The sequence below is a fragment of the Ursus americanus genome, chromosome 9 (assembly GCF_024610735.1).
Source record: "Ursus americanus isolate L20-20 chromosome 9, mUrsAme1.1.p, whole genome shotgun sequence".
Taxonomy (NCBI): domain Eukaryota; kingdom Metazoa; phylum Chordata; class Mammalia; order Carnivora; family Ursidae; genus Ursus; species Ursus americanus.
In genome coordinates, this window is record NC_142135.1 from 71,798,260 (window position 1) to 71,824,901 (window position 26,642).

The 26,642-nt window shown below is 45.5% G+C and overlaps 1 protein-coding gene across 6 annotated transcripts in view; it reads right to left on the reverse strand.

Annotated features, from left to right (window-relative positions):
* The window catches only part of LYN (LYN proto-oncogene, Src family tyrosine kinase), a 118,059-nt gene that overhangs the window by 11,992 nt on the left and 79,425 nt on the right, over nt 1-26,642 (reverse strand). For all 6 annotated transcript variants that reach the window (XM_045789072.2, XM_045789070.2, XM_087864873.1 and 3 more), the window contains exon 11: nt 1,636-1,789. In XM_045789072.2, the coding sequence (XP_045645028.1) occupies nt 1,636-1,789 (154 nt within the window). The remainder of the gene's footprint in view (nt 1-1,635; nt 1,790-26,642) is intronic.

The window sequence follows — 26,642 nt, forward strand, 5'->3', positions numbered from 1 at the left end:
GGTGGAATACGTTCTAGCGGGTGAACTTTGAGGCTACATCTCCTGGGTTTGGTTCTTGGCTCTCCCACTTACTATGGGACCTTAGAAGGTGCTGAACCTCTCTGTGGCCTCACCTATAAAGTGGGAATGATGATAATAACAACAACGATATGGCTTATTACATAGGGTTACTGTAAACATAAATGAGATAACGTATGAAAAGCACTTAGAGTGGCACCTAGATGGCTCAGTCAGTTAAACACCTGGCTCTTGATTTCAGCTCAGTCATGATCTCAGGGTCCTGGGATCGAGCCCCGTGTCAGGCTCCATGCCCACTGGGGAGTCTGCTTGAGAGTCTCCCTCTCCCTCTCCCTCTGCTCCTCCCTGCCTTGTGCTCTCTCCCTCTCTCTAAAATAAATAAATAAATCTTTAAAAAAAGAAAAAGAAAAGAAAAGCACTTAGAATAGTGCCTGCCATACTGCAACTCCTCACTACATTTTAGTTATTATTTTCCACTCCCTTTCCTCAGACTGTTTTCCTTCACCTGCCTTTTTGTGGAGGATAAGTTGTCACCCACCTAAGAGAACACAATCTTGAGGCAGGAGGAGAACTGCCTGAAACATCATGAGCACAAGAGACACTAAACCAATCAAAACAATGCTCTCAAGCTGCCATCTATCTTCCTTCTTTCCTTCCTCCCTCCCGCCCTCCCTCCCTCACTTCATTTCTTTTTAAAGATTTTTTTTTTTAAAGATTTTATTTATTTATTTGACAGAGATAGAGACAGCCAGCGAGAGAGGGAACACAAGCAGGGGGAGTGGGAGAGGAAGAAGCAGGCTCATAGCAGAGGAGCCTGATGTGGGACTCGATCCCATAATGCCGGGATCACGCTCTGAGCCGAAGGCAGACGCTTAACCGCTGTGCCACCCAGGCGCCCCTCTTTTTAAAGATTTTATTCACTTATTTGTCAGAGAGAGAGAGAGAGCATGAGCATGGGGAGAAGCAGACTCCCCACTGAGCAAGGAGCCTGATGCAGGACTCGATCCCAGGACCCTGGGATCATGCCCTGAGCCAAAGGCAGATGCTCAACCGACTGAGCCACCCAGGCGCTCTCTCTGTGTGTTTTAATATGTGTAGAACATGGAACGTGGTTATAAAGGAGTGCATTACATTTACTTCTCTGTGTGTGAGAATTTCCAAGTTTTAATTTGCAATGAAAAGGCCAGAATACAGGATACAGAATTATTGTTGCAAATGTCTTCTCTATAGTTAGGAACAGTGTACTTCATTGTTTGGGTAAAAAGCTTGAACATACAATATAAACAAAGAATTTTGAACTTGCCAAGTCTTTTTGTTTTCCTTTGCTTAATTGAAATACAAATGACAACATCTGTAAACTTTATAAACAGTATGTGGAGTTAATCAAGAGAATAATTTTTAAAAACAAAATATTAGAACAAACCCACAAACAGCAACTATGGTACATTGTGAACATTTTACCAAATGGGTTCTTTTTTTTTAAGGATGACTATTGTAATTGCTTTGTAAAAAAAAAACAACAAACCAAAACAACAACAACAACAACAAAAAAACAGACCCCAAAACCCCTAAATAACAAAACATGTAAAGATCGTAAAGATGGTGGGGACAACATACCTTCCCTTGCTGTGTACTCATTATCTTCGATTACTCGAGCAAGGCCAAAATCTGCAATTTTGCACATGAGTGACTCAGAGACCAGAACGTTTGCTGCTCGTAGGTCTCGGTGAATGTAGTTCTTCCTCTCAATGTACGCCATTCCCTCCGCAATCTGAAACCAGAAAGAGGCTCTCATTTTCAATTTAGGGTAGGCTCTCACAGAGGACCATCGAGGATAACCAGAAGACTTACAAGTTCCTGAAATCCCTTCATGTAAGTTATTCTGATCATTCAAGTTTTCAACACAATGAGTAAATTACAATGACTATTTTGAGTCCTTTCTAAAATAACTGTCCCCACCCCAAATCTCCAATGATAGGGATCACGTCTCAACGGGATTTTTAACATAGTTGCATGTCTTGACATTTTCTAATGTGTGGGGAATCTTTTTAAGATCCTGCTAAATTCTTGCACGTAGAGACACAGATATCATGATCCCAGTGGTTCAAATGAGCAAACGGAGCTGGAGAAAGTGACATGCTAATACGAATAAATGACTGGGGTATCAGGAACAGGACGTCCTTGGTCAGCAGCATCCTTGCAGTCCAGTTAATCAACAGGCCGCAGAACCGGTTCTCCAAGTTCTCCCCGCTCAGTGTTCCAGGAGGAATGGAGAGATTGACCCCAACCATAAAGCATGACAGCAGGAGAGAGTCCAAGATTTAAACAAAACCATGAAGTAGGGGAGGTGAAACTACTACTTCATTGCCTGCTAGAAAACTGGGTTTTTAAGGAAATCAAAATGAGATGTTTAGGGAACACATTACCAAATTATAAAGATAAGGATCTAGAAGGAAGGAAGGAAGGGAAGAATCAAGGATGGACAAAAGGAAGGAAGGAGTGAACTACATACGGAGCAGGATCTGGTGAGCAGTGAGGAGGACAGCTCTAATTAGGATTCTGTCACATAGGAATGAATGTATTCTTCTGGATTCTATCTCGAAGCCTGCTCTGAGGACCTGGCTTTCCCCACTTGTGCCCTCAGTTCAAAGCCCCTTTCAGTGAGGTCGGGCCATTTCGCCTGGAGCTTAGCTTACTACTGGCTTTGCTTCTCCTGGACCCTCCCCTGGACCGTCTTTCCTCCCTCTCCCAGCCAATCCCTAGGTTTACCTTCTGCCCAGATGGTCCTCCCTGAACTCCTCTTGGATGATGGCTCTTCACTCTCTACCCACCCTCAATGGTCAATTTGTACAAAAACCATCTGCCCCTACTGATCATAGCTCTGCCTTTATTTTTATGCTGTTTCGTGCACCTGTTGTTATGCCTGCCTGACAGTAAACACCTCCAGGCAGAAGCCACACCTTGTACCTTGTCTGTTTTCACGTGCATCTATTGGAACCTTCAACCTTGTCACCAAGCCTCTTCTCAGAAAGTTCTTTAGGAAATGCGCTGGGTTTTCAATAGTACCAGAATACTCTGTTGCCAGCTACTGTTGCAGGAATTGGGCAGATGAGATTTTGGTGGCCACAAAGTCTGGCTGGCGTATAATAATCAGCACACACTTGGGCAGGTCTCAATGTCCCATCAGCCCAGCAGTTCGCATCTGACTGACACCAAGGAATATTGTTTTGAACAGAGAAAATCATACATCAGAAGAACAACAGAGGTCTGATCTTTTGCTTTTGTAGAAATGACAATTTAATAGCACACAGTTTTTCCAAGCAAGAGTAGCACGCGTGGCCCTGGAGCAGTGCTGGTCAAGTGCAGAAGACCAGGCTGCATGACCCCGACCAGGTGCCGTTGGAGTCAGGTTCCTGCCTGGCCAGCCTGGCCTGCCCTTGCTTCGTGACGGTCTGGGCCGCCACATCCCTCCACAGGAATGCTTAAATCCTCGGTGCAAGTCCAACCAGGTCACTACCTGCTTCAAACTAGCTTCAAGACAAGGTCTGAACTCTTTTTTTTTTTTTTAATAGATTTTATTTATTTATTTGTCAGAAAGAGAGAGAGAGAGAGTGAACACAAGCAGGGGGAGCAGCACGCAGAGGGAGAAGCAGACTCCCTGCTGAGCAGGGAGTCAGATGCAGGACTCGATCCCAGGACCCTGACGAAATCATGACCTGAGCCGAAGACAGATGCTTAAGCGACTGAGCCACCCAGGTGCCCCAGTGTCTGAACTCCTTACCACTGCTGCGGAGGGCCCGTGTGACCCGGCCCCTGCTCAGCCCCCTTGCTTCCTCCCCCGTGACCAGCTCCTGTCCTGTATCCTGGTTCCAGAGCTGCCTCTGCTTAGGACATACACTCTTGGTCCCTGGGCCCAGCCAAGTCATTCCGAAGGCCTCAGTGGAGATGTCACTTCCTCTAAGGAGCCATACCCGACTCTCCTCTGCTAATGTGCGTGGTCCCAGGGCCCCCTGCTCTTCCTCTGTTTACCTAAGATCGCCGCAGGAATGTAAATCCCTCAGGGCAGGTGTAGGGCGTGCACATTCCTGTCCTGGGGCCCTTAGGTCACATTCCAATAGCTATGTACAAACTGGAGCAGGATCCCCCAAGGGCCGAAGTGGGCAGCCATCTCAAGCTGGGTCTGCACTTGCCCTTGGCCGTGTGGCCCTGAGAAGCTCCGCAGGGCCCCTGGTACGCAGACTGACCCACACAGATGTGTGCTGGTGGCACGGACAGAGCCTCTAGGACACGGCACCGACCGTCCATGTCTCTCTTATTCTTGCTGGCGGATTTTAATGATCTAAATGTTATTAAAAAAAAAAAAGCTGAACTGCCATTCCCCTTAGAACTCTCATGAGGCTGAAAGGAAATTTCTTTCCGAGCCACACCACATGTTAGTGCAATGTTTGGAAGTCAATTGAATTTCCCTTCTGTGCATTTAGCACTTAAGTCTTAACCCTATGCTTGTATTTCTCAACTTTGGCTGTGTCCCTGGGGATCTTTGAATACCACCACCACCTAGGCTTCACCCTCAACCAATTACACCTGAATCTATGGGAGTGGGGCCTCCCCAGGTAATTCCAATGGGCAGTCCCGGTGGAGAACCGCTCTAGGCCCTCGTGACACAAAGTGTGGCCCTCGGGCCAGGAGCAGCCTTAACACCATGGGGGAGCTTGGCAAAGTGCGGCATTTTGGACTCGGACCCAGATTTATTCATTCAGAATCCGAATTTTAACAAGATTTCCGGGTGCTGTGCACACACAGTAAAGTTTCAGAAGCAGCACACTAGGTCATATGCTTTTAAACTTAAGCTATTTTATGAATCAAAGTTCTACATAAGGGGACACCTGGGTGGCTTGGGTTGGTTAAGCGTCTGCCTTCGGCTCAGGTCATGATCCCGGAGTCCTGGGATAGAGCCCTGCATCATGCTCCCTGGCTTGGCGGGGAGCTCTCTCTCTCTCTCAAATTAATAAATAAAATCTTATTTTAAAAAAAAAAACAAAGTTTTACATAGATTGGAAGGAGCTCTTAGTCTCAACACTTACCTACAACCTCGCAAGTGGATTGCTGTCCTCATAATGGGAGGGGGAGCTCCCATACAACTCAGCTCAAGCCACAGAAGGAACAAGGTGTGCAGTAAGGAGCCTGGGCCAGGAGGGAGGTGTCACGTGGGAGCAGGCTAAGGTTCAGGGCCAGATGCTTGAGGTGCTGGGAATGCCTTGGCTGACCTTGGACCTAGTCCATTAACAGCTCCACATATGTGTCTTCAGCCTCTGTGTTTCCTCTCACTCAGGGAGAGACTCCTCCAGCTTCACGGCTTGGAGACAGGGGACGGTGGTCTCTCTCTATATATATCATGGTACTGGGGCTGGGCCATTACTTGGAGGACTTGGGAATGATTTGATCTTCATGTTTTAAATCATATAAAAAGATTCTCTTCATCCTGGACCACAGTGGCCTCACAACGCCAGGCCCGGTGATGTACAGATGCGAGAAGACCTCAACTCTTGTAAACTCCCTGCTGAGGCTAACAGGGGAATGAAGCATGTCTCTCGTGTTCCTGTACTCATTCCTAACTCTGTATGAGAGAGTCAGGGTGTGAAGCTTCTGGAAAGTTGAAATAAAAAGTGTCCCCATTACCTAAGGTGAGGGCAATCATGTAAGAAGACAATGTTAGTGATGTTTTTCTACTCTGGGGTTAAAGCTAACTGACTTACGTTTAGGTGTGCTTTGCATTTCTCATGGTCTTCAGCTCACAGAGCATGGCAAATGCACATTTCTTAGTTCCTCTTTCTGTCCCTTCAGTGGAAATATATAATGATGACATTTCTCCCTTTTGGGTGTGTGTGTGTGTGTGTGTGTGTGTGTGTGTCTTGTGTTCTGCCGTCCTGGAGGGGCTGAGAGGAATTAAGACAGTGACCCTGAGCCAGTAACCCACATGCGCTCTGGTGAAGTTCCAGGCATCGAGTACCTGGTGCAAGTTCTAGGCAAAGGAGCCATATGAAAAATGCTGTTCCCCAAGGTAAAGGGCAGTCTTGTCTTGTCAGGTGCTCAAGAAGCTGAGTTTCTATGCAGTTTTTCAGAGAGGCCTTTTAGATGCAACATCAGAAGAAAAGAAATGGCTCATACAGAGTCTGCATGGGGGAAACGAACGGGCTAAAAACACACATGCCACCAGAGAAAAAAGGTATTATCAAATGTCCTGATCCCAAATACACTGGCCTGCCTCTTCTGCTGCTGGCATGAGACGGAAAGTATCATCCCTCCCAACAGACGTACCCTCCATGGCCCACAACAAGTTAGAAGGTGCCATGTCCTCCAGGGCAGGCGACCCAGCTGTCTTGGCCGGTGGGGGAGTGGGATCAGGGGTGCATTTCAGACCCTCCTCAGCATCTCAGAGGGCCCTACGGGCACACTCCACATGGTAGTGTTGCCAGCGGGTGTCTGTTTTCTGATATATTCGTATCTACAGATGTGATCTTACATACACACAAATACATATAAGCACGTGGCCAGTTTCCAGAACGACAACATTTTGTAAAGCTCTACAGCCTCTGCTCCCTCTCCTCATCATTTTCGACTACGCACAAACACATATACACCCATACATGCCCGTGTGCACACTTACGATGCGCAAAGTGGGGACGGAGCACAAAATCTAGAGTTCTATATACTTTGCAAATACATTTTTTCCCCAGGGTACAAGGTCAGAAATCAGACCAAAGTTTTCAGAAGTATTTGAGCTGAGCTAACTCATTTAAATTCCTCCTCCAACATTAACGTTTAGGTGGAAAGTCTGTGTTCCTCTTCCCAAAAAGAGGAGTAAACATGGCGGGGAGCTCAGCAGACCCTCTTCACACACCCCTGCCTGGGCTGCTCTGAGGAAGGCAACACGGCTCCCACTCTCTGAGTGACGCACAGCTTCCATCATCAAATATATTCACTGAGAAGTGAGTTGCCAGTGACCAACTGGGGACCTCAGTACAGTTCTGCCTGGGGCAGGAAATACCTAAGGGCTCCAGCCACTGGGTAAATGGCCAATGGGCTTATTTTATGTGGAATACAGCTCTAGAGGGAAAAAAAAAATCTCAATTATGTTTTTACATACCAAAGCAGAGCTCAAATAATCCTCCTCGCAAGTGACCTTCCTTGCTAGCAATGACCACAGAGGCCACTCATCTTTTCCTGTTTTTCTTAGAGGCCCAATCAGAAGCGTGTCAACCTAGCATCCCACACAGTACGTACATCCCAGCTTCCAGCAGGCTCTCTCCTGTTCAGATGCTCGGGCTCTGAGCCTTCAGTAGCCCTTCCCAAGCCTGTGCTCTATGGATGGCTTGCTTGGCACACACACTGGGCTGCTTTCCCCAGAGAATCTGAGTGATGCTTTGGACAAATAACAAAATGTTTGTGTGGACTGCCTTGCTCTGGAAGTCTTGCTCTGGTGTTCCTGTATTCATCCTAATTACTATCACTTTTCTGAGAAATTGGCAAATAACAAGCTATCTTGCTTAGTGAGTTATTTTTTATTTTAATGAGAAGAAGCCCACATTTGAGTCAGATGACGGAGGGAATAAAGGAATGAAAGGAACCTAATTGAGGGACTCAATGTGATCTCTCAAGCAAAGCTAAAATCTGCCCCAGGAAATTCCAGGCTAAATGAGAATCTGGAACTGAAAATACAACCTGTCTTAGAATTGGCTGGTTGGAAAACATTTGTCATCTAGACAAGCAATGAGAGAAATTAAACAAGAAAAGTGCCAAAAGGCAGCAAAGAATAAAAATCTGGTTTTATTGCTTTACCTGTCCTAGTAGGCTTCGATAACTTCATTCTTTAGATATGTATTTCCTTCCTACACTTGGGAAAAATAGAATTCAAATAATCAATCACTTTCAAAAGTCCCAGGAAGCTTGTGAAATAATGATAATGATAATATTAATAAGTTGGCATGGAACCAATGAAAAGCAATTGGGTAAAACCTACAGTCTATGTGAAGGATCCTTTGTAACAGGGAGCCCCTAGGGACAATCCTAACTGACCTAACAACCATTTAATGACCACAGAAAAATAGAATGTAAAGACGACAGGGAGCTTTCAGAAAGAAAGCTTAAGTAGGAACACATTCCCTCTGTACTCCAAATATGGCAACATTTGTTTTATAGCCCTTGATAGTTTTTATAGAAACACTTTTCTATTAATATTCATTGATCTTTCCATACTGGAGTCCTACACTCTTCAATCTGTAATTTGGTAGAGGAAGAGATGGAACAGAGAGCTCATTCCTTGATGTGTTTTGGCGTGAAAATTTCTTAGAAATGTTGTTTTAGCTTTACATGGTTATTATTGTTTTTCTTTATTCTTCTCTTTCAAGTGAAACTAAGGAGTAGTGAAATGTATTACTTTGATGATGGTGGTGATGGTGACGATTACATTGGCTGTTTACTCTGCCCAGGCACCTGGCCAGGCATTTATAATCCTTAAAACAAGCCTATGAGACAGGCAATATTCACAGTAAAGATGTGGAAGCTGAGTCTTGGAGAAGGTAATTTTTTCCTGGATAAACTTGGATTTGACTGCAAGTCTGGCTGGTCCCATCACCTGTGCTCTTAACCTTTCATCTAGACTGGCTTCTCCTTTACAAAGAGGTACAAACAGTGGAATGCTCACAGGAAGGTAAAAGGAGGGAAAGGAGAAATAAAAAAAACAAGATAGTGTATAAAGTGGCCAAGTTAAAGTTTTCAGTCTGTCAGACTACGTTCAAAGCTCAAAGATGAGGGCAGTCTGGTATATGCAAACTTAGGGCAGGTGAGGTTCCTGTGACTGGTCAACATTTAATCCATCCAACAGTATGCAAGGATGTCTCAGGGAGACACTCATAATGTCACTGAAAATCATAGTCAAATCAGTAAATTTCCGTGAAGGAGATTCACCTTCTTTAGCAAAACACATTTTTCAACTAATTTCCATAGATATTCTCTTATGAAAACTTGTTGAACTACTTCACACCCACGAGGATGGCTATTACAAAGACAAACAAGCAAAAAACAAACAAACAAAAAAGCAGAAAATAACAAGTGTTGGTGAGGATGTGGAGAAATTGCAACCCTCCTGCTCTGCTGGTGGGAATGTAAAATGGTGCAGCCATACGGAAGACAGAATGGGTGTTCTTAAAAAAATTACCAAACAAACATGGAATTACTCTGTGATCCATCAATTCCATTTCTGGGTATATCCCCCCCTCAAAATTAAAAGGTGTTTGTACAATATGTAACAGATATTTGTACATCCCTATTCATAGTAGTATTTTTCGCAAGAGCCAAAAGTTGGAAGCAACCTAAGTGTCCATTGATGAATGAATGGATAAACAAAATGTGATCTATACCCACAATGGAATATCACTGAGCCTTAAAAAGAAATGAAATTTTGACACATGCATGGATGAAAATTGAGGACACTACGTTGAGTGAAATAAGCTAGTCACAAAAGGGCAAATACTGTATGATCCCACTCATATTATGTACTTCGAGCAGTCAAATTCATAGAGACAGAAAGGAGAAGGGTGGTTGTCAAAGGCCAGTGGGAGGGAGAATGGGGAGTTGTTTAGTGGGTATAGAGTTTTATTTTTGCAAGATGAGAAAAGTTCTGGAGACGGGCGGTGGTGATGACTACACAACAACATGAATGTACTTATTGCCATTGAACTGCGCACCTAAAAATAATTACAATGGTGAGTCTTATGTTCTATGTATTTTGCACCCCCCCCCCAAACACACACACATAAAATTGTCCTGGAAAGCAGGATGAACACCCAGCGAAGACTCTTTGCTGTGGGGAGAGCGGCCAGCAGAGCACTCATCACCCACCCACCTGTGCAATGCAGCTTCCGATGAAGGACGAGGTGTGGCAGCTCACGGCGGCACACCAGATGGGAGCACCCATGCACGCCTGGGCGGGACCAGACCAAAGCGGGAAGCAGCCACAGGTCCTCCCACGTCACTTCTTCCCCTCCGGCACCTCCTCAATCTAGCCTCAGCTGAACCTGGCCATCATGTGAATCATAGCTAGGGACTGGCAGGAAGGAGAGGGATTACCGATGATGCCTCAGGACAGAGTCAGACAGTTGTGATGAGGGTTCAGAAACTTTAGAATGACTCAGCTTGGGTTTATACAAAACGGGGGTGAGTTTCTTCTTGAAGCCTCAAGCTTTCCACTCTGCAAAACGGTGATGATAATCTTAGCAACCTGGTAAAGCCCAGATGAGAGTGACAAGGAGAATGGAAAAAGGCTCGATGCAAGATTATTGCTCCCGTGACTACTACTGCTACTGATCTTAATCACAGAAAGAAAGAGCCCAAATCCAGATTGGGCTCATAATGGCGAAATGACAAACAGTAGAGCTGATCTTGAGCCGAAGGACAAGTGGCGGGAAGCTGCCGGCACCGTATGCAAGTGCAGCCCCGGGCACGCCAGCTGGCAGCCCTCCGCCTGCCGGCTCCCTTTGGCTGAGAGGCTGCCACCAACCTTGGCAGAAGCCGACTTCCGGACCCTGCATGCCCAGCCCGCTCCCTTCTACCAACTGCCTGAGAAAGTAAAGGGATGACCTGCCAAAGATTCCCCCACCATCCCTGTCGTGAAAGAGACTCAGCACTTCTGCACAGTGGGTAAATGGCACTCAGGGATTGGAAACCGCCTTTGCTTACTGTCCCCTCTGCTACGTCAGTGTTGCTGCTACCACGACAATCTAAGTGAACTACTCCTCGATCTGTGGCTCACGAGCCATGCTCCTGCTTACCACTCTGAAAGGAGAACGAAGCAAACGGTTCACTCCTGCTCCAACTGAGGGAGGAAAAGAGAAAAACCAATGCCTAATTTCTGAGCTTGAATACGGATCACCTCCGAGGTGGCATGTGAACTAACCCAGATATTCCCCCCAAACACCTCAAGCTGAGAAACAATTCACTCTGTTCAAATGCCAAATTTTGCTCCGTGAGAACAAGATGGGAATGTTAAGAGACTTAAAACATTCCTGTTCTGATCTGGTTATCTGGCTACCGGAGGCAGAGGAAGGGCGGGGGTTCTCAAGTAAGGAAATAAAGTACGTAAAGGTTTGTCCGCAGAAATGTTTTGTATTGTTGTATGTATTAGTGAAGAATTGGAGAGTCTTCTTATGTTAATCTATAAGGGAATGTTAAGGAAATTGTGATATAATCATAGGAGTTGAATATTGTATGCAAAGATATGTATATGTTTGTGAAGGATTTTTCATAAAGTGAAAAATGACGATATTCAGTCCAATACATACAAAACAGCACATAGGGTACAAACCTAATTGAAATCAGAAATAAAATAGACGGTGATGAGTTGATTGAAAAAAATGAGTGAAAGTTTAAAGAAAGAGCTCCCAGAAAAATAAACTGAAAGAATAAATATAGAAAAAGGTGTTTGACCTCATCTATATTAAATAAACATAAATTGCAATGAATGCTAAATTTGACTTACTGGACTGGATTAGAGAATGATAACAATATCTGCTTTGGGCAAGGGGATGAAGCAAAAGGCATTCTCATTCCTTTTGAAAGACTTTCAGGAATAACTATCAAAATTTAAAATGTATGCACACTTTTGGTAGATTCACAACCTACAATTTATCATTCAAACACACTTGCACACGTATAGAAACATGTAGAGAAGGCTCTTCCACATATACTGTTTCTTTTTTTTTAATAATATTTTTTTATTTTATTATGTTAGTCACCATACAGTACATCCCTAGTTTCTGATATAAAGTTCCATGATTCATCACTTGCGTGTAACACCCAGTGCACCATGCAATACATGCCCTCCTTACTACCCATCACCGGCCTAGCCCATATACTGTTTCTTACAGTAAAAACAAACAAAAAAACCCCAGAAAATAACATAAATGTCCATCAATAACGCAATGGTTAAATAAACTACAGGACATCTATACAGGAGCAGAGATAAGCAGCTTTAAAAGAATGAGGGGGATCCTTCTACACTGATATAAAAAGTAGCCCAGATACATTAAGCTATAGAATTACAGCATGAGTACGTATCATGCATTTCCATGGGGGCTGGGGAGGAATGGCCATAATCTATGCTGGTACCTGAAAAGATGCATTAGAGTTGCTAAAATTGGGACCAAGCAGTCAGGGTTTTTAGTTTCTAAGCTATAGTATAGACTTTTCATTTTTTAACCCATTATCGATACAATGTTTAAAAAATCAGTAAACAAATAAAATAAAACTGAAATATAGCATAAGAACACACAAAAAAGCTTGTAAAAAGAATAATAGCATCTGAATACTATTTTTTCATTTTTTTCAATAATTCTATCATAAGTGTGCACTGATTTTTTTTTTAAGATTTTATTTATTTATTTGAGAGAAAAAGAAAGCGAGAGAGATCACTGAGGGAGAGGGAGAAGCAGACTGCCTGCTGAGCAGACAGCCCGATGTGGAACTTGATCCCAGGCCCTGAGATTATGACCTGAGTGGAAGGCAGACAGATGCTTAACCAGCTGAGCCATCCACGTGCTCCTGCACTGACTTCTAATAAGGAAAAAACCCTATATTAAAAAAAAAAAAAAGGAGATCTGATATGGATCACATTTTCCCAGAATATCCCAGAGCATAAACATTTGTTTTTTGTTATAGGAACCTTGAAAGACCTCCAGGATTATTCACTAAGTATGTACTCACATTTATATGATCGTATCATGCATGCAGAGGCCACAAGTTAACACAAAGCAGCTAGGGGTGTAACTGAGCGTCTAGTCACTTGTGGCTTCACTGGATACCACACCCAGAGGACACTCGAGTACATTAAAAGACTGAAGATCACTGTTGTTCCGAGGCAGGGTCTTCCATTAGCCTGAGGACGATCTTCCATTTATCTGCACCCAGTCAGCCTGCCTGCTAGGAGCCTGGGCCTGTTCCGGGTGCCGGGCAACTAAACGTAGGCCCTACCTTGTGGAGTTTACTTCCCAGTGGGGCCGACAGACATACCCTGGGTCAGACAGCTAAGAACTGAAGACAATATACAAGCACAGGTGCTACATTTCAACTCCAACAAAATACTTCCAAGAACTTGCGTTTCATTGGCTGGAAAGAACTCCCGGGCAAAGCCTGAGCTCTAGCTCTGAAATTAATCCCTGACTTATTTTCCTGTGACCCATTTAAAGAAATCTACCATGAGATCTGATCAATTCCAAATATGCCTGAGACAGATTTGCTATCATCTTTATTTATATTTCAACCCTCTTGAAATAAGTTTCCAAAATAACATGTGTTTATGAATGGAGCCCGCTAAGGTTGCCTCTCACGTGTGTTCCTTTCCTGACGATATGGGAGCAGGAGGGGGAGCTGGAAGGGCTGAACCTGAGGAAAAAGCATCGTCAAGTATTTTGTTCACCGGGTAGACTTCCTCTGTGCCTACTGACTGGAGGAAACAGTTACTGGTCTTCACGACCTCAAAGGAGGGAGACCTCCCCACCAGTTACAGGAAAAGAAGCAAGTACGCTTGACTACTGAACAACACAGGTTCAAACTGCACGGGATTCTATGTGGATTTTTGTGGATAAATACAGTACTATAAATGTATCCTTCTTATGATTTTCTTTTTCTCTCTCTCTTTTTTTTAAAGATTTTATTTATTTATTCGACAGAGATAGAGACAGCCAGCGAGAGAGGGAACACAAGCAGGGGGAGTGGGAGAGGGAGAAGCAGGCTCATAGCAGAGGAGCCTGATCTTTTTCTCTTTTTTAAAAAAGGACTTACTTATTTATTTATTTGAGAGAGAGCACACAGAGGCAGAGGGAGAGGGAGAAGCAGACTGCCCCCTGCAGCAGGGAGCCCGACACTGGACTTGATCCCAGGACCCTGGGATCATGACCTGAGCCAAAGGCAGACGCTTACCTTACTGAGCCACCAGGCACCCCTTCCTTAGGATTTGCTTAGTAACATTTTTTCTCTTTAGCTTACTTTATTGTAATACAGTATGTGATATGTATAACATAGAAAATATGTGTTAACTGACGTTATGTTATCAGTAAGGCTTCAATCTAGTAGTTATGTCTGGGGGGAACCAAAAGTTATACACAGATTTTCAGCTGCTTGGGGGGGGGGTGTCAGTGCCCATAACACCTGCGTTGTCCAAAGGTCAGCTGTACTTTTCAAGATGTATGACCTAGAAAAATGATCACTCGCTGAATTCAGCAAATTCTCAAGGGAAGTGCTTTCCAGACGCATCCAAGCCCACAGGACACCTGCAGCTTGTCCTGGGCCCTGCTTTTTAATTACTGATATCAAAGAGAAGGACCCAGAAATCCATAGATTTTAAACAAGGACCCAAGGGGAGTCTTATGATAAGGCAAGTCCAGGAAAGTCTGTGACACAGACTTCCACACAAATAAAAGAACAAACCATTTATGAAAAGATGGAACTTCTGAAAGCTAGTCTATGGCAAGACTACCACGGCAGGCAGATGGCCACCGTGGGGCCTTCAGCTCGTCTTCCGAGTGAGGCACAGAGCAACTGGAGGCTGAGAAGAGGAGGATGTTGATCTGATTTGGTTTTGAGAGCAGCACTCTGGCCGCGGCATTACACATGGGCTCTGGAGGAAGCAAGAGCCAAAGCACAAGACTCATTAGGCAGCTTCTCAGTAACTTGTTTTGAGAGAGAGCGTGGGACTTGGGTCAGTGACAACGCCGGAGGAATTAGGAACGTGAATCTGTTGGAAAGGTAGAATCACCTGATTTGCTAAAGGACTGGATGTAGGAGAAAGAGGGCCAACAATGACTTCAAGGTCAGGGCCTGACGAGTGACTGGAAGGATGGAGGGACCGCCATCAGAAGGGGAGAAAGCTCGGGGTGGCAGGTTCTGGAGGGGGAAGGACCGGCGCTCAGTTCGGGCAGTGCTGAGTCTGACGTGCCTGATACACATCCATGAGGAGATGCTGAGTCAGCACTTAGCTCAGGGGAGCAGACAGAGCGAGCGAGAGAGAGACATTTTGGAAGACTCAGATATAGACAACTGTGCTGGGTCAAATAGAGTCCCCCCTCAATTCATGGTCACCTGGACCCTCGGAATGTGACTTATTTGAAAATAGGAGTCTTTGTAGACTGAATTAGTTAAGGATCTCACCATGGAGTCCCATCCTGGGTTTAGGGCGGGTCCTAAATCCAATGACCGGTCGGTGTCCATGACCGGTGTCTTGTAAGAGAATGGCAGAGGGGGATTTGAGACATGGATGCAGAGGACAAGGCCTGTGAAGAAAGAGTCAGAGTGAAGCATTGTTGCCACAAGCCAGGGAGCACCAGGAGCCAGGAGGTGGACAGGCAAGGAAGGGTTCCCCCTGACCCCCCGAACCTTTGGAGGGAGCACAGCCGAGCTGACATCTTTATTTGGGACTCCTGGTGCCCAGAACTGTGAGAGAATAAATCCCTGATGTTTTAGGCCACCTAGATGGTGGGAATTTGTTACGGCAGCTCCAGGAAAGTGACACAACACTTTCAATGGGATCACTTAGGAGGTCAGTGTGGAGAAAGAGAAGGTCCTAGGGCTGAGCTCTGGGACCCTCCCATGTTTAAATGTTGGGAGATGAGGAGGAAATGGCCAGTGGGAATGGCATCCCAGAAGCCAAGTGAAGAGAGCATGTCTGGGAGGAGGCAGGGACCAGCTGCCCCAACCATTGTCAGCAGGCAGAGAAGAGGCAGAGGAATGACCTTGGACTCAGTGTGGTGGGATCAAGCACAACTTGCCAGGACCTGTATGGCTGAACAGTGCCGAGTTCAAAAGTAGGAGGAAGGAGAGGAATTAGGAAAAATGAGGACAGTCCTTCCAGGGCTTTTGACCCTACACAAAGGGAGGAGAAAAATGGAGGTGGAGGTAGGTGGAGAGAGAGATGGAGGAAAGGGAGAACTTGTAATTCCTTTGAGACTGGCACAGAAATGAGGGGGAAACGCTAATGTGGAATTTCTAGAACAATGTCTTGAAATGGCAAGACGGGATGGGACCTGGTGCTTGATGTAGGGTGCTGTCCCACCAGGAGGAGGGGAGCGGCTTTCTCCTGCTGGCAAAAGAGACAGCAAAGAAATCCACTGAGGGAGGGAAAGGGGAGAAGGTAAGGCTTGGGGGTGGAGGAGGAGGAGAAGGTGAGAAAGAGCTGTCTGGGAGCCTGAGGAGTATTAGGCACCTCCATTACTGGACTTGAATTACAAGTACAAAAAGCCAGTGTGTCACATCAGCATCGGTGGCAGCTGTGAGATATGGAGCCAAAACAGGTAAAGAGTTGGACGTAAGGAACCTATGACAAAGGGAGAGCCCTAAGTGGGTCTGCAGAAGCCTGGTCAGAAGAGAAAGAACGAGGGGAGTGGAGACATGGGAACAGTTGGAGGGTTCGATGGGTCGGGAGTGCTGGGAAGTGACTGCTGGAGGTGGAGTCCCGGGGGGTGGGGTGGGGATCCAGACAGATGGGGGCCAGTGGACCAGCTCGGACTTGTGGAGGGGTACAGCTATTGGTCATCAGCCTATGTGGGGCAGTGGAGGAGAGAGGACAGAGTCCTGGAAGAGAGAAGTCAAAAAACAGAGAGACAGGCCTGAGTCTGAAGGCTTACCTGCCTGGATCCCTACAAACAACGGCAGGGTCTCCAGGGGCTGGAGGGAGAAAGGGCTGAAGCATGGCAGTGACAAGTGTCCAGGGATCCAGGGACAGCTACAATGAGCAGGGAGGGTGGACCTCAAAGCTGGGGTTCCTGGCGGGGGTAGGCAGGGAGATAGAAGGTCTGGATCTTCCATAGGAAGAAAGTATGAAAATGATCTTCATTAGCAAATGTGCAAGCAGTTGGTTCTGCAATACAAGGTGTCACCCAGACAATTATGTTCTAGACACGGGAGGAGATGTGGATAGAACACTTGACAGGAGCTGGAAATCCTGACGTTGGAAGAAGAATCAGCCAGCCCCATTGCCACTTGAATTCCAGTATTCTCGCCTCTGTTGGCTGCTGCAGGCACAGACACAGGGCTCTCCCCAGCCCCAGGGAGAGGCCGCCAAAGGATCCGAGGGACACAGTGGAATGAAAACCTTGCTCGGTATTCCCCCCCCCCCCAAGTTTAATGCATCCGCTACTGGCTTCAGTGTTAAACCTTTCCCTATAATTTCTCATTCCTTCTGGCATTCTCTATTCCACTGACAAGGAGAAACAAAGCAGCTCTTTGTCTTTGCATCAAGGCCCAGATACTTGTGTTCTACTTCCTTCTTCTTTTCTCACTTCTATTTAGACCAACAAGGTAAGTTTTGTGCAGGAAAGTAAACACACTTGGAGGAAAAGAAAGAATAAATGTATCAGGAAAATATTTTACTGCTAAATACACTTGAATAGTGACCCAGAGCTTATGAAGCAGAGAATAAAGAAATTATTGTCTTAAACTGAATATAGGCAGTCCCCACTTTGGTCAACATAGTCATTCAACAAATATTATTGAGCACCTACTATTTACATGGCACTAAGTGCTAGGGATACAAAAGGTAAACTGAAACTTATCAAAACATTTAAACTGCTGTAAGCGTTCTGAAAGAAACGAACAGGAGGCCAAGATAGAGAAGAATGGAGTGAGCAGGGGTTTGGGATGGAATTATTTTAGGAGGGAAGGTCGGGGAAGGTGTCCTTGAACAGGAGGTTGGGGGGGGGGCATGGAAGAAGAGGTAGCTTCTGGGAGGAGGCTTGGGAGAGGCACTAAGATAGAACAGAGGCTGGTGGGCTACCAATAGGAATAAGGCAGGATGCTGGGGAGTTGAGCTCATAGGCCATCAAGACATTTCACAAATGTGATGGGAATCCATTGAAGGTACGAAGCAGGGATTCAAAATCATCCTACTGGTGAGACACCTCAAGCGGTCTACCTCACAGGGACAGAGAAGAGACGGGTGGTTCCCAGGGGCCGGGGAGACAAGACAATGGGGAGTTCGTGTTCAACGGGTGGGGATTTCCAGTTTGGGAAGATGAAAAAGTTCTGGGGATGGATATTGGGAATGGCTGCATAACAGTGTGGATGCACTTCATGCCACTGAACTGTACACTTAAAAATGGTTAAAATGGTAAAATTTTATGTTATGTATATTTCACCGCAATACAAAACGCACACATACATTTATGTAATTGGCCTTGCCTACTCTATGCAGCTTGGGAGGAGGAAGCCAGAGACCTTCAGAAGAGGTTGCCAGGTAAAATACAAAGGGAACACTGCTACTAAAACATTGTTCCTTGTTTACCCGAAAGTCACATATCACTGGGAGCCCTGAATTTCTCCTCCCTCAGTCCAGCAACACAGGTAATAGGCAACCACCATTGTTCAGATGAGACTTGATGGTGAGTGGGGGGAGGGAGATATATTTCAGAAGAAGGAACTGAGAGGGTTTGTAAGAAGAGAGGCTCCAGGAGCTGCCTCTGGAGTAGGGGAGGAATGGGGGGAGGAAGCCAGGCTGGGAGGCCCCTGCAGGCTGACATCCTGGGGACTGCAACCTCCCTGGTTCTGGCTGCTGCCCCAGGGCAGGAGCCCTGGGGGCTGCAGGAGGGGGCCAGCAAGGGGTTTTCTAGAAAGGGTGTCCTCCTGAGGAGCGGGTAAGGCCACATGGTGGCACGTACCGCTCAGCTGCCCCCTGGCGGCCCCCTCCTTGCTGTGGCATCTCTGGCCCCCGGGTTCCTGGGGCAGGACCTCAATCTGGCTGCTGAGCTGCACCAGGGAGATCAGAAATGCAATTTCCCTGCTGCAAGACAGCGAATGAGGCCTCTGCTATGTTGGGCAGAGGCTGTGAAGCCACCACAATTAAACCGGGGAAATGCATTCCAGGCGCCAAACTGACCTCAGAATAAACTCTGAAGACAATAAACTGTTCTTAAATTGGGGGGGGGGGGGGACTTTTGGTGACTTAATTTAAAAAAATGTTTATATTTTATGAAACTTCACGACCAATGTAACAGTCTTAAGGCCCACTTTCCAAGGACGGGGGAAGAAAGCTTTTTTTCTACAGCACACTACAGAAGCATATTTTTTTAAAAAAGATCTATCATTTAAAAATCTCTCTTTAAGTAATTTTGTTTCATTTTTTTTCCTTCATAGAAAAAAATCAGTATGAACTTGCTTTTGAAAATAAAGACTATCCAATTGCATTGAAATAAGGACAGAAATCAGTGTGTGGCTAGGGAATGGTGGGGGAGGACTGAAAGGAAGGCCAGGACGGTGAGGAAGAGCCAACCAGGTTGAGACAGGAAGCTCTACAGACAAAGGAAAGATTCAAAGAACTGGGAGAAGGGGGGTTGAACCAGGAACAGAGAAGGGCATCGAGATCAGGCCTCTGGTTTTCACCTACACTGCTACACTCACAGGGTGTAGCCAAGTTCCAAGATCTCCAAGGACTTCCTTGTTGCAAAAATCCAATGGAAGTTCCCACCTCCTCCTTACAAGGCTGTCTCCCAGGACGCAGCTCCTGCTGTCCCCAGGCTGGCCTCTGTCCTCTGCCTGGGGCTCTGCTCCCTTCACCCATTCTCCCTGGGAAGTCATCAAATCCCCATTGAAAGGAAGGTCTGCAGCTTCTGTCCCCCCTCCAGCTCCTGTCCACAGCAAGTGCCCTGAGGGCATGTGAGGGGGGTGTGGAGGCACAAATACTTCCTTTTAGATGGAAAACAGTTAACTGTGCCTCCAATGTAACTCAAAAGAGGACAATACTTCCAGTTTCTCTCAGCCCTGTGTCCCCCCTCCCATTCTTTCCACACACCCCATTTGCACCCTTCATGCCCCTTTTCTGTGTCCTTATGCACCAAGTTCCCTCAAAGACTCCTCCCTACATCCAACCCCTCCCAGGCTAGCAGGGCTAACCCTGGCTCTTAGGGTCACCTCCTCCAGGAAGCCTACCTCTTCCTGTGACCTCACCCCCTGGGTTCCATCCTGTTGCACGTGCTCTGAAAGCAGCCTGCAGCACCCATCCCAGAAAGGCCTTGCCCTATTCCTTGTGCGCCATCCACCGCCGTTACTGATCCGCCAGGCTGCTCTCTCTACATGTTTGTGGGTGAAAAGGGGGGAGGTGTCCCAAGAGGGTGAGGGGAACATGGGGAAAGCAAGCCAAGGGCTTCAGACGAAGATCAATCAGAATTCACACACTCTGCTGCTCTTTTCAAAGTGCTCCATCTTCATTTTAAAATTGTGAGCAGCTGATAATAAACTCTGCCCACTCCTAAACTACTTCATTTTAATTCTGGCCTTGCAGGCTTCCGCGATGAGTCCCTAAAGAGGAAATTATTTTGTGACTTACAGTAGCACTGATCAGAAATTGCCACCCGTGGACAAAATAATTGAGCTAAGAGGAAGATCTGGCATGCAGACCAGAAGTACCACGTCCTCCCTTTTACATTAGCTTAAGGCTTCTCACTGCTGCTAGAAAGCCTTCCAATCAAAATTGAAATAAGCGTAACAACGTCTGCCTTCCTTGCTATTTTAAACAGCCAGTCATGGTTGTCCTCCATGTAAACCCACTAAACATCCCCACCCCCACCTAGCAAAGTGGGGAAAAAGAGGGTTCTCGTTTTATACTATTTTTAAATGACAGTTTCCCATTCTTTCAACTTTTTCAGAAGGAAACTGCCTATGATCCAGTTTTGCAATTCTGAAAGGACCTCTAGTTTCATTTGCCCATTTTGCAAGTTTTCTTTTCTTTTCTTTTTTCTTTTTTTCTTTCTTTCTTTCTCTTTTCTTTTCTTTTTTTAAAGATTTTTTAATGTATTTATTTGACACACACACACAGAAAGAGAGCACAAACAGGGGGACAGGCAGGCGGAAGGAGAGGGAGAACAGTCTTCCCGCTGAGCAGGGAGTCCGATTCAGGGCTCTATCCAGGACCCTGGGATCATGACCTGAGCCAAAGGAAGATGCTTAAGAGACTGAGCCACCCAGGCGCCCCTTTGTAAGTTTTCACTGTCAAAGTTTAAGTCTCAGACATAAAACTCACTATACAAAACAGATAAAGAGAGCATTTACAGGCTCCAGGGTACTGTATCCCTGTGATACATCCATCGTCCTTTACGTACGGCAATGTCAAAATCTCACATCAGTGTCCTCTGAACGCCCCAAATCATTCATTTCACTTTCGGGTGATGATTCACATAGATACCCTCAGTAGATTTTCTTAGTCGTGGAATTTTAGAGTTGGAGCATCAGGCTGTGGGAAACCTAACCTATGTCTCTCATTTTACAGATGAGGATGGGCGTACGAAATGACGGTGCCCAGGCAGGAGCAGGTTTTCCAGCCCTGAAGGCTCAATGCCTTCTCCTCTATACACATCAGCAATAGCTCAATTACATCAATAGCGATGTTTCTCATATTCTGTACAAAGAGTTAGCCGCCATCTCCATATTTTATCTTGGGATTTACATTCTAAGCCCTGGCTCCTTAGTAATGCATCCTGGGTGACTACCACGCCCCATCAGCCTGCGCAGTGCGCCGCTCAGATTATTTTGTAGAATTAAATATCTCTTCCGTGCCGGCCTTTTCCCCCTCTGAGGATACGTCCATGCTTGAAAGGAGAATTGGCAACGTGGGGCCTCAATACGGAGTCATGCGTGAGAATTCCAGGGTGAAGAAGTGAGACCAAATATGGACTGGAAAGGAGATCTGTCCTCCTGGCTACGGGGCAAAACAAGTCTGCGACCTGAGGCTTTCCCTTGCCACTGGATCTGATTCATTATCTCCACGCAATTCTTCCTCCAGTTTAAGTAAATTAAATGGGACGACACCATGAATCAGGGGTTGATTAATAAAGGTCTGGAAAATAAAGCGGTTGCTTCACTGTATTATGGTGGGGGAAGGGGGGGTGAAGGGTAGCCATGAGCTGCAGAATGAGAACCTAACTTATCTTTTAGGTTCTTTACAGAGAGGTAGAATGAGCAGACACATTATGGTATTGGCAAATACTCTACAAGCTTCTGCAGCAAATTCCTTTCAGACACTCATTTACCACCAACAGACTGGTGGGTCCCAACCTACAGTTATTGCAAGGGATTCTCAGTCTATGTCTTGTTTTCTCAGTCAGCAGATACTATAATGAGGGAGTACTTTAAAAGCTCTGATGGCAAGTGGCCTTCTTACTCAAAAAGGTTGAGAATTACAGGGATGGAGATTTCCGACCTTCCTCAGTTTACCAAATTCCAACTTAAAATGTGTCTTAAATGTAATGGAGGGGCAAAATATAGTTGAGCCTAATCACTATGTGAAAGAAAGATCTATGTTTGGCAATAGATATTTTTTGGGGAAGGAAGCTAGATATCATTAATTCTGATAAGCAAAACCCATCAAGCGGTAAAAATGCGTTAACAGCACGGTGTCAGGTACAAAACAATCCTAGGAGCAACTCTGACCTTGGAATGCAAGTGTGAGACAGCGCAGAGGGAAGGACAGGTTATCTAAAGTCAGAAGACCCAGGACTGAGTCCAGCAATTCCAGCCACTAGCTCTGTAACCTTAAGCCCAAGGTCACCTCCTCAATTGTTAAATGTAGTAAATAAAGATATAAATGCTTTCAAGGTAGTTGGGCTCAAATTAGATAATGGACATAGAAGTGCTCTATCAACTGGAAGGAGTTAAAGAAAGGGGACTTGCTGCCACAATTGTAACAAAAACTGACTTTTCTGTTTCTACTGCAGTTTTACTCACACACATTGTCCATTTCATTTTTGGTCATTTTTGCCCTTCAGTGATGTTGCCATCAAAGACCAAGAAACGCTTTGTTTCGCTCGTCCTGAATTACAAGATGATTTCTCTGACTGCCATCTTGCAACTGTGGATTTCCCACTTCTGTCCCCTCAGTTGTACAAGTCTATAATTCCACTTCCACTTCCCTTGAAGGGATTTCCCACAGATTTCAACCCCCTGCCTTTTCAAGTTCATTTTTCTTCTCTCGCAGGAGGCAAAGGCTGGGAGGGAATTATGCATTATCTCTGCTCTGAAAGTATTAAACTTCTTCCACCAGGGGTAATTTTCCAATTTTAGCACAAAGAGCACAGCATCTCTTCATTTCATACCAGAGGGAGAGCACTGGTAGAGCTACTTTAGTTGGGATTTCTTCCTCTCCATTAAATGGCAATTGAGCTGAGAGACAGGTTGCACAGAGTGAATTACGCTTGGGCTCAGAAGAGCTTTTTAGGACTCATCCTGAGACAGGAAGTGATGAAATCAGCTCTCACATGAACGAGAGGCTGTCATGTGCACTCACCCACTTCCTGTCTCGACTGGTGTAAGGGGAGGATGGTGAGGGGAAAAGCAGAGCTTGGGGAAGTAGGTCATGGGGAGAGGGAAGAAGAGGCTGATGAGAGGCTGTGGGAAAAGTCCCAGTGCTGTCCCTCACCCTGATTCCCTTATCCTTTTGGGGCTGAGATTAAGTAAGCTGGTTTCTTTCTACTCTCCACCCCTCACTGCGAAAAACAGCTGAGTTTAATTATATCTTCTTGTGCTCTTTGATACTACTGAGAATGCTAACAGAAGAAAGTACAAACTACAGCCTGCTCGTTGTTCAGTTTAGAGTTCAAATATGGACTCATATAAATCCTTCTGCTTTACCCTATGTCCACGCTAAAGAGTCAAGTGGAAGAAGGTATAGGAAGGATGGTTCATTCCAGTATGTGGGCACCAGGTATCCTCGATCACCCTGGGCCATCATTATTTACATTTATTATTCTCATCTTATCCATTAGGGAGAAGTGATGGAGTTAACTGGCGGCACACGATGGAGAAGAAAAGGGGAAAAAATTCAGAGATGACTTTCTGTATAGAGAGAGAATTTCAGAGGAGTGTTGGTAGTACCAGTCACAAAGGGAATTGACAATATCATGGTGGGAATGCAATCGGGTATAGACAGAAAGCCATGTGTAAGATACATGATTTCAGACTGAAAGTGAGACGTGCAGGCCCCACTCCTTGTTGCCAAGGTTCAGGCCCTCTTCTCGTGTTATCAATATCATAACAAGAAAAGTCACAAGCAAATGAAGAAGATGGTAATTAAAGGTGGGGCAACATGGGGTCGCAGGAGGTCCACCTTGAGGGAAGGATTGGGGAAGAGTCTGAGTGAGGTTTGCACCATGAACAAAGATGGACTCAAAAGGAGATCCTATTTGGTTGCCAAAAAAATGAATTTTGTGAAGAACCACATGCTTAGTGACATCGTGGGTGGTGCTGACCTGCTGACTGTCCCACTGACACTTCACCCTCCATGCACTTAGACTGGATGTCCCACCAGTTCTACCCAGTGGCCCCTGCTAAGAAAGAGACCCTGGCAGGGAAACACAAGCTTATCTAGCAGGAGCTGAATTTGGAACACTGGTTTGGTGGTGGCCTTGATTATCCCGGGCCCCTCCTCTCATTGTGGGAGGAGCGGGGTGCTCAGCCCCATCACAGTTGACAGGGGAGTCAACTGAAGCCACCTGGAACCTACAATTTCAAAGTCATGGTCAATGCCAGGCTCTGGGATAATCTTCCTTGCAAACTACAAAGTTTTAGAAAGTACCTTTTCCCGCTAACTCATTTGTAAGTTAGGAAAAAATTACCTTTTTTAGCAATAGTAGTAAGGTAGAAAGTTAAAGAATAGATACAGAGACCCTGAGTTGGACCATAAAAACTTTGACTATGTTGAGATAAGGCTCTTCATAAGGTAAGCCATGCAAAATCAAATAAAAAATACTCATGTGACAAAATAAAGTCCTTTTCCAGGTATGTTACATACCCTGGTATGCATAATTTCCATACAACTGTAGCTCCTATATAACCCTATAGAACTGTAGGCACACACAGATCAGACCCTCAGCCGCACTTGAACTATGACCACTCATGCCTCCAGGCCACATGCCCCACTTTTCCATATCCCTGTCAGCCACCCCCTTCCCTTTCTGAGAATTGGGTACAACAAACCTTCACTATACTCCTCAAGTGTCTCATCCATAGGGGATGCCTAAATCACCACCCCAGTCAAGGGCCTCCTTTATCAATGTTGAGTGTGACACAAGTTTATCAGTTAACTGCTGCTTTCTCCATTTCCTGACTCCCTATCTACATAGGATCTAGAGCTGCATTCATCCAAGTAATCATTCCTCTTACTGCAGAGCAGTGGTTTTCAAACTATGGTCCTGGAACCCTTGGAGTCCCTAGAGGAGCTCAGGGGCCAGTGTAGAGAGTTTGAGTAAAGTCAGAGCTATTGGACGTTTTCCCTTCCCCCAGTTCTACCATAGCAATCTTGTTTCATTCCATCTTAGATGTTGGGGTTCCAGATCAGCTTTGAATTTCTTACTCAGATAAGGAACCCACTAACACTTGCCAAGTTTGGATAGATGAGATGGGGCCTGAGCTGGGTGACTTCATCACACACCTCTACCAGAATGATGAGGACTGTCATCCCCAAGATCCCCTCAGTTTCCACCAAGAGGCTCTGAAGTGTTTGTGTCCGTGCCGATGTGATTAGATTAGACCCCCAACAACATCTCCCAAAAATAGGAATTACCATTCCCATGTGATGGGTGAATAAACTAACCCAAAGAGGCAAAAGACTTCCTGAGCGGTTATGGTTATCGAGTCAGAGCCACGAGCCACGATACACGCCAGTCTGCAGATGTCGAACCCCAACTCTGTGCATGATATTGTACTGTAGAGTATGTGTTCTGATCCTCTCTTACTTGAAGCACTTTACCTGCATACTAATTCATTCCTTTGATCTCACCTTCCCAAGAAGGCCTTATCAATTTCCCAACTTAAAGAGGGTCTGAGGGAAGAAATGGAAATAAGAAATGAAGATCATAAAGGGGACCCTTTTCCAGAACTTCTGGAAATCCCTTGTGCTACATGGCTTTATGGCACATGACCTTCCCAACATGAACTACCCACGGCCAGTATTGAGAAACAAAACAAGCAAATTACTGAAAATGACTAATAGACACAATTAGACTATTAATAGTAGCTGGCATCATTTCCTTGACACACCAGGTACATTGCTGGGTTTCTGGGTAACTTCCTTCTGCCCTTAAACGCGTTTCAGGAAACATGTGATTCCAAACTAAACAAACCTGCAACTTTTAGGCTAGCACTAGCAATATTATAAATGAATATTTCTTAGAACCCTAAAGATGTATCCAATGAGAAGGACTGGAAGGGGGTAGATAAGGAGAAGAATATAGTTCCTCTGTTTTCAGGAATACTAAGGACTTAAAAGCACCTGCACCTTAGATGAGTAACTTATTACTACATAGGAATCGTTTATTACGTGCTGTGCTCAGACCACTTGGGATTGTGTCTCCAAAATGGAGCACCGAGTGACCCCTTCCGCCACAGTGCTTCTCTAGCTGGGGCAGGCATGAACATAAGTCTAAGAAGCTGCCTTGTTTTAGGGAAGGTGACATCCAAGTCAGAGCCAGACATACGCACACACATGCCTTCAGTGTGAAACACCCATCACTGTCTCCAAGGAAGTGCACCTCAGAAGGCCTTTTTCTCAGAACCACTCCTGGGAAACACCCAACACAAATGCCTTCTCCCTGGAA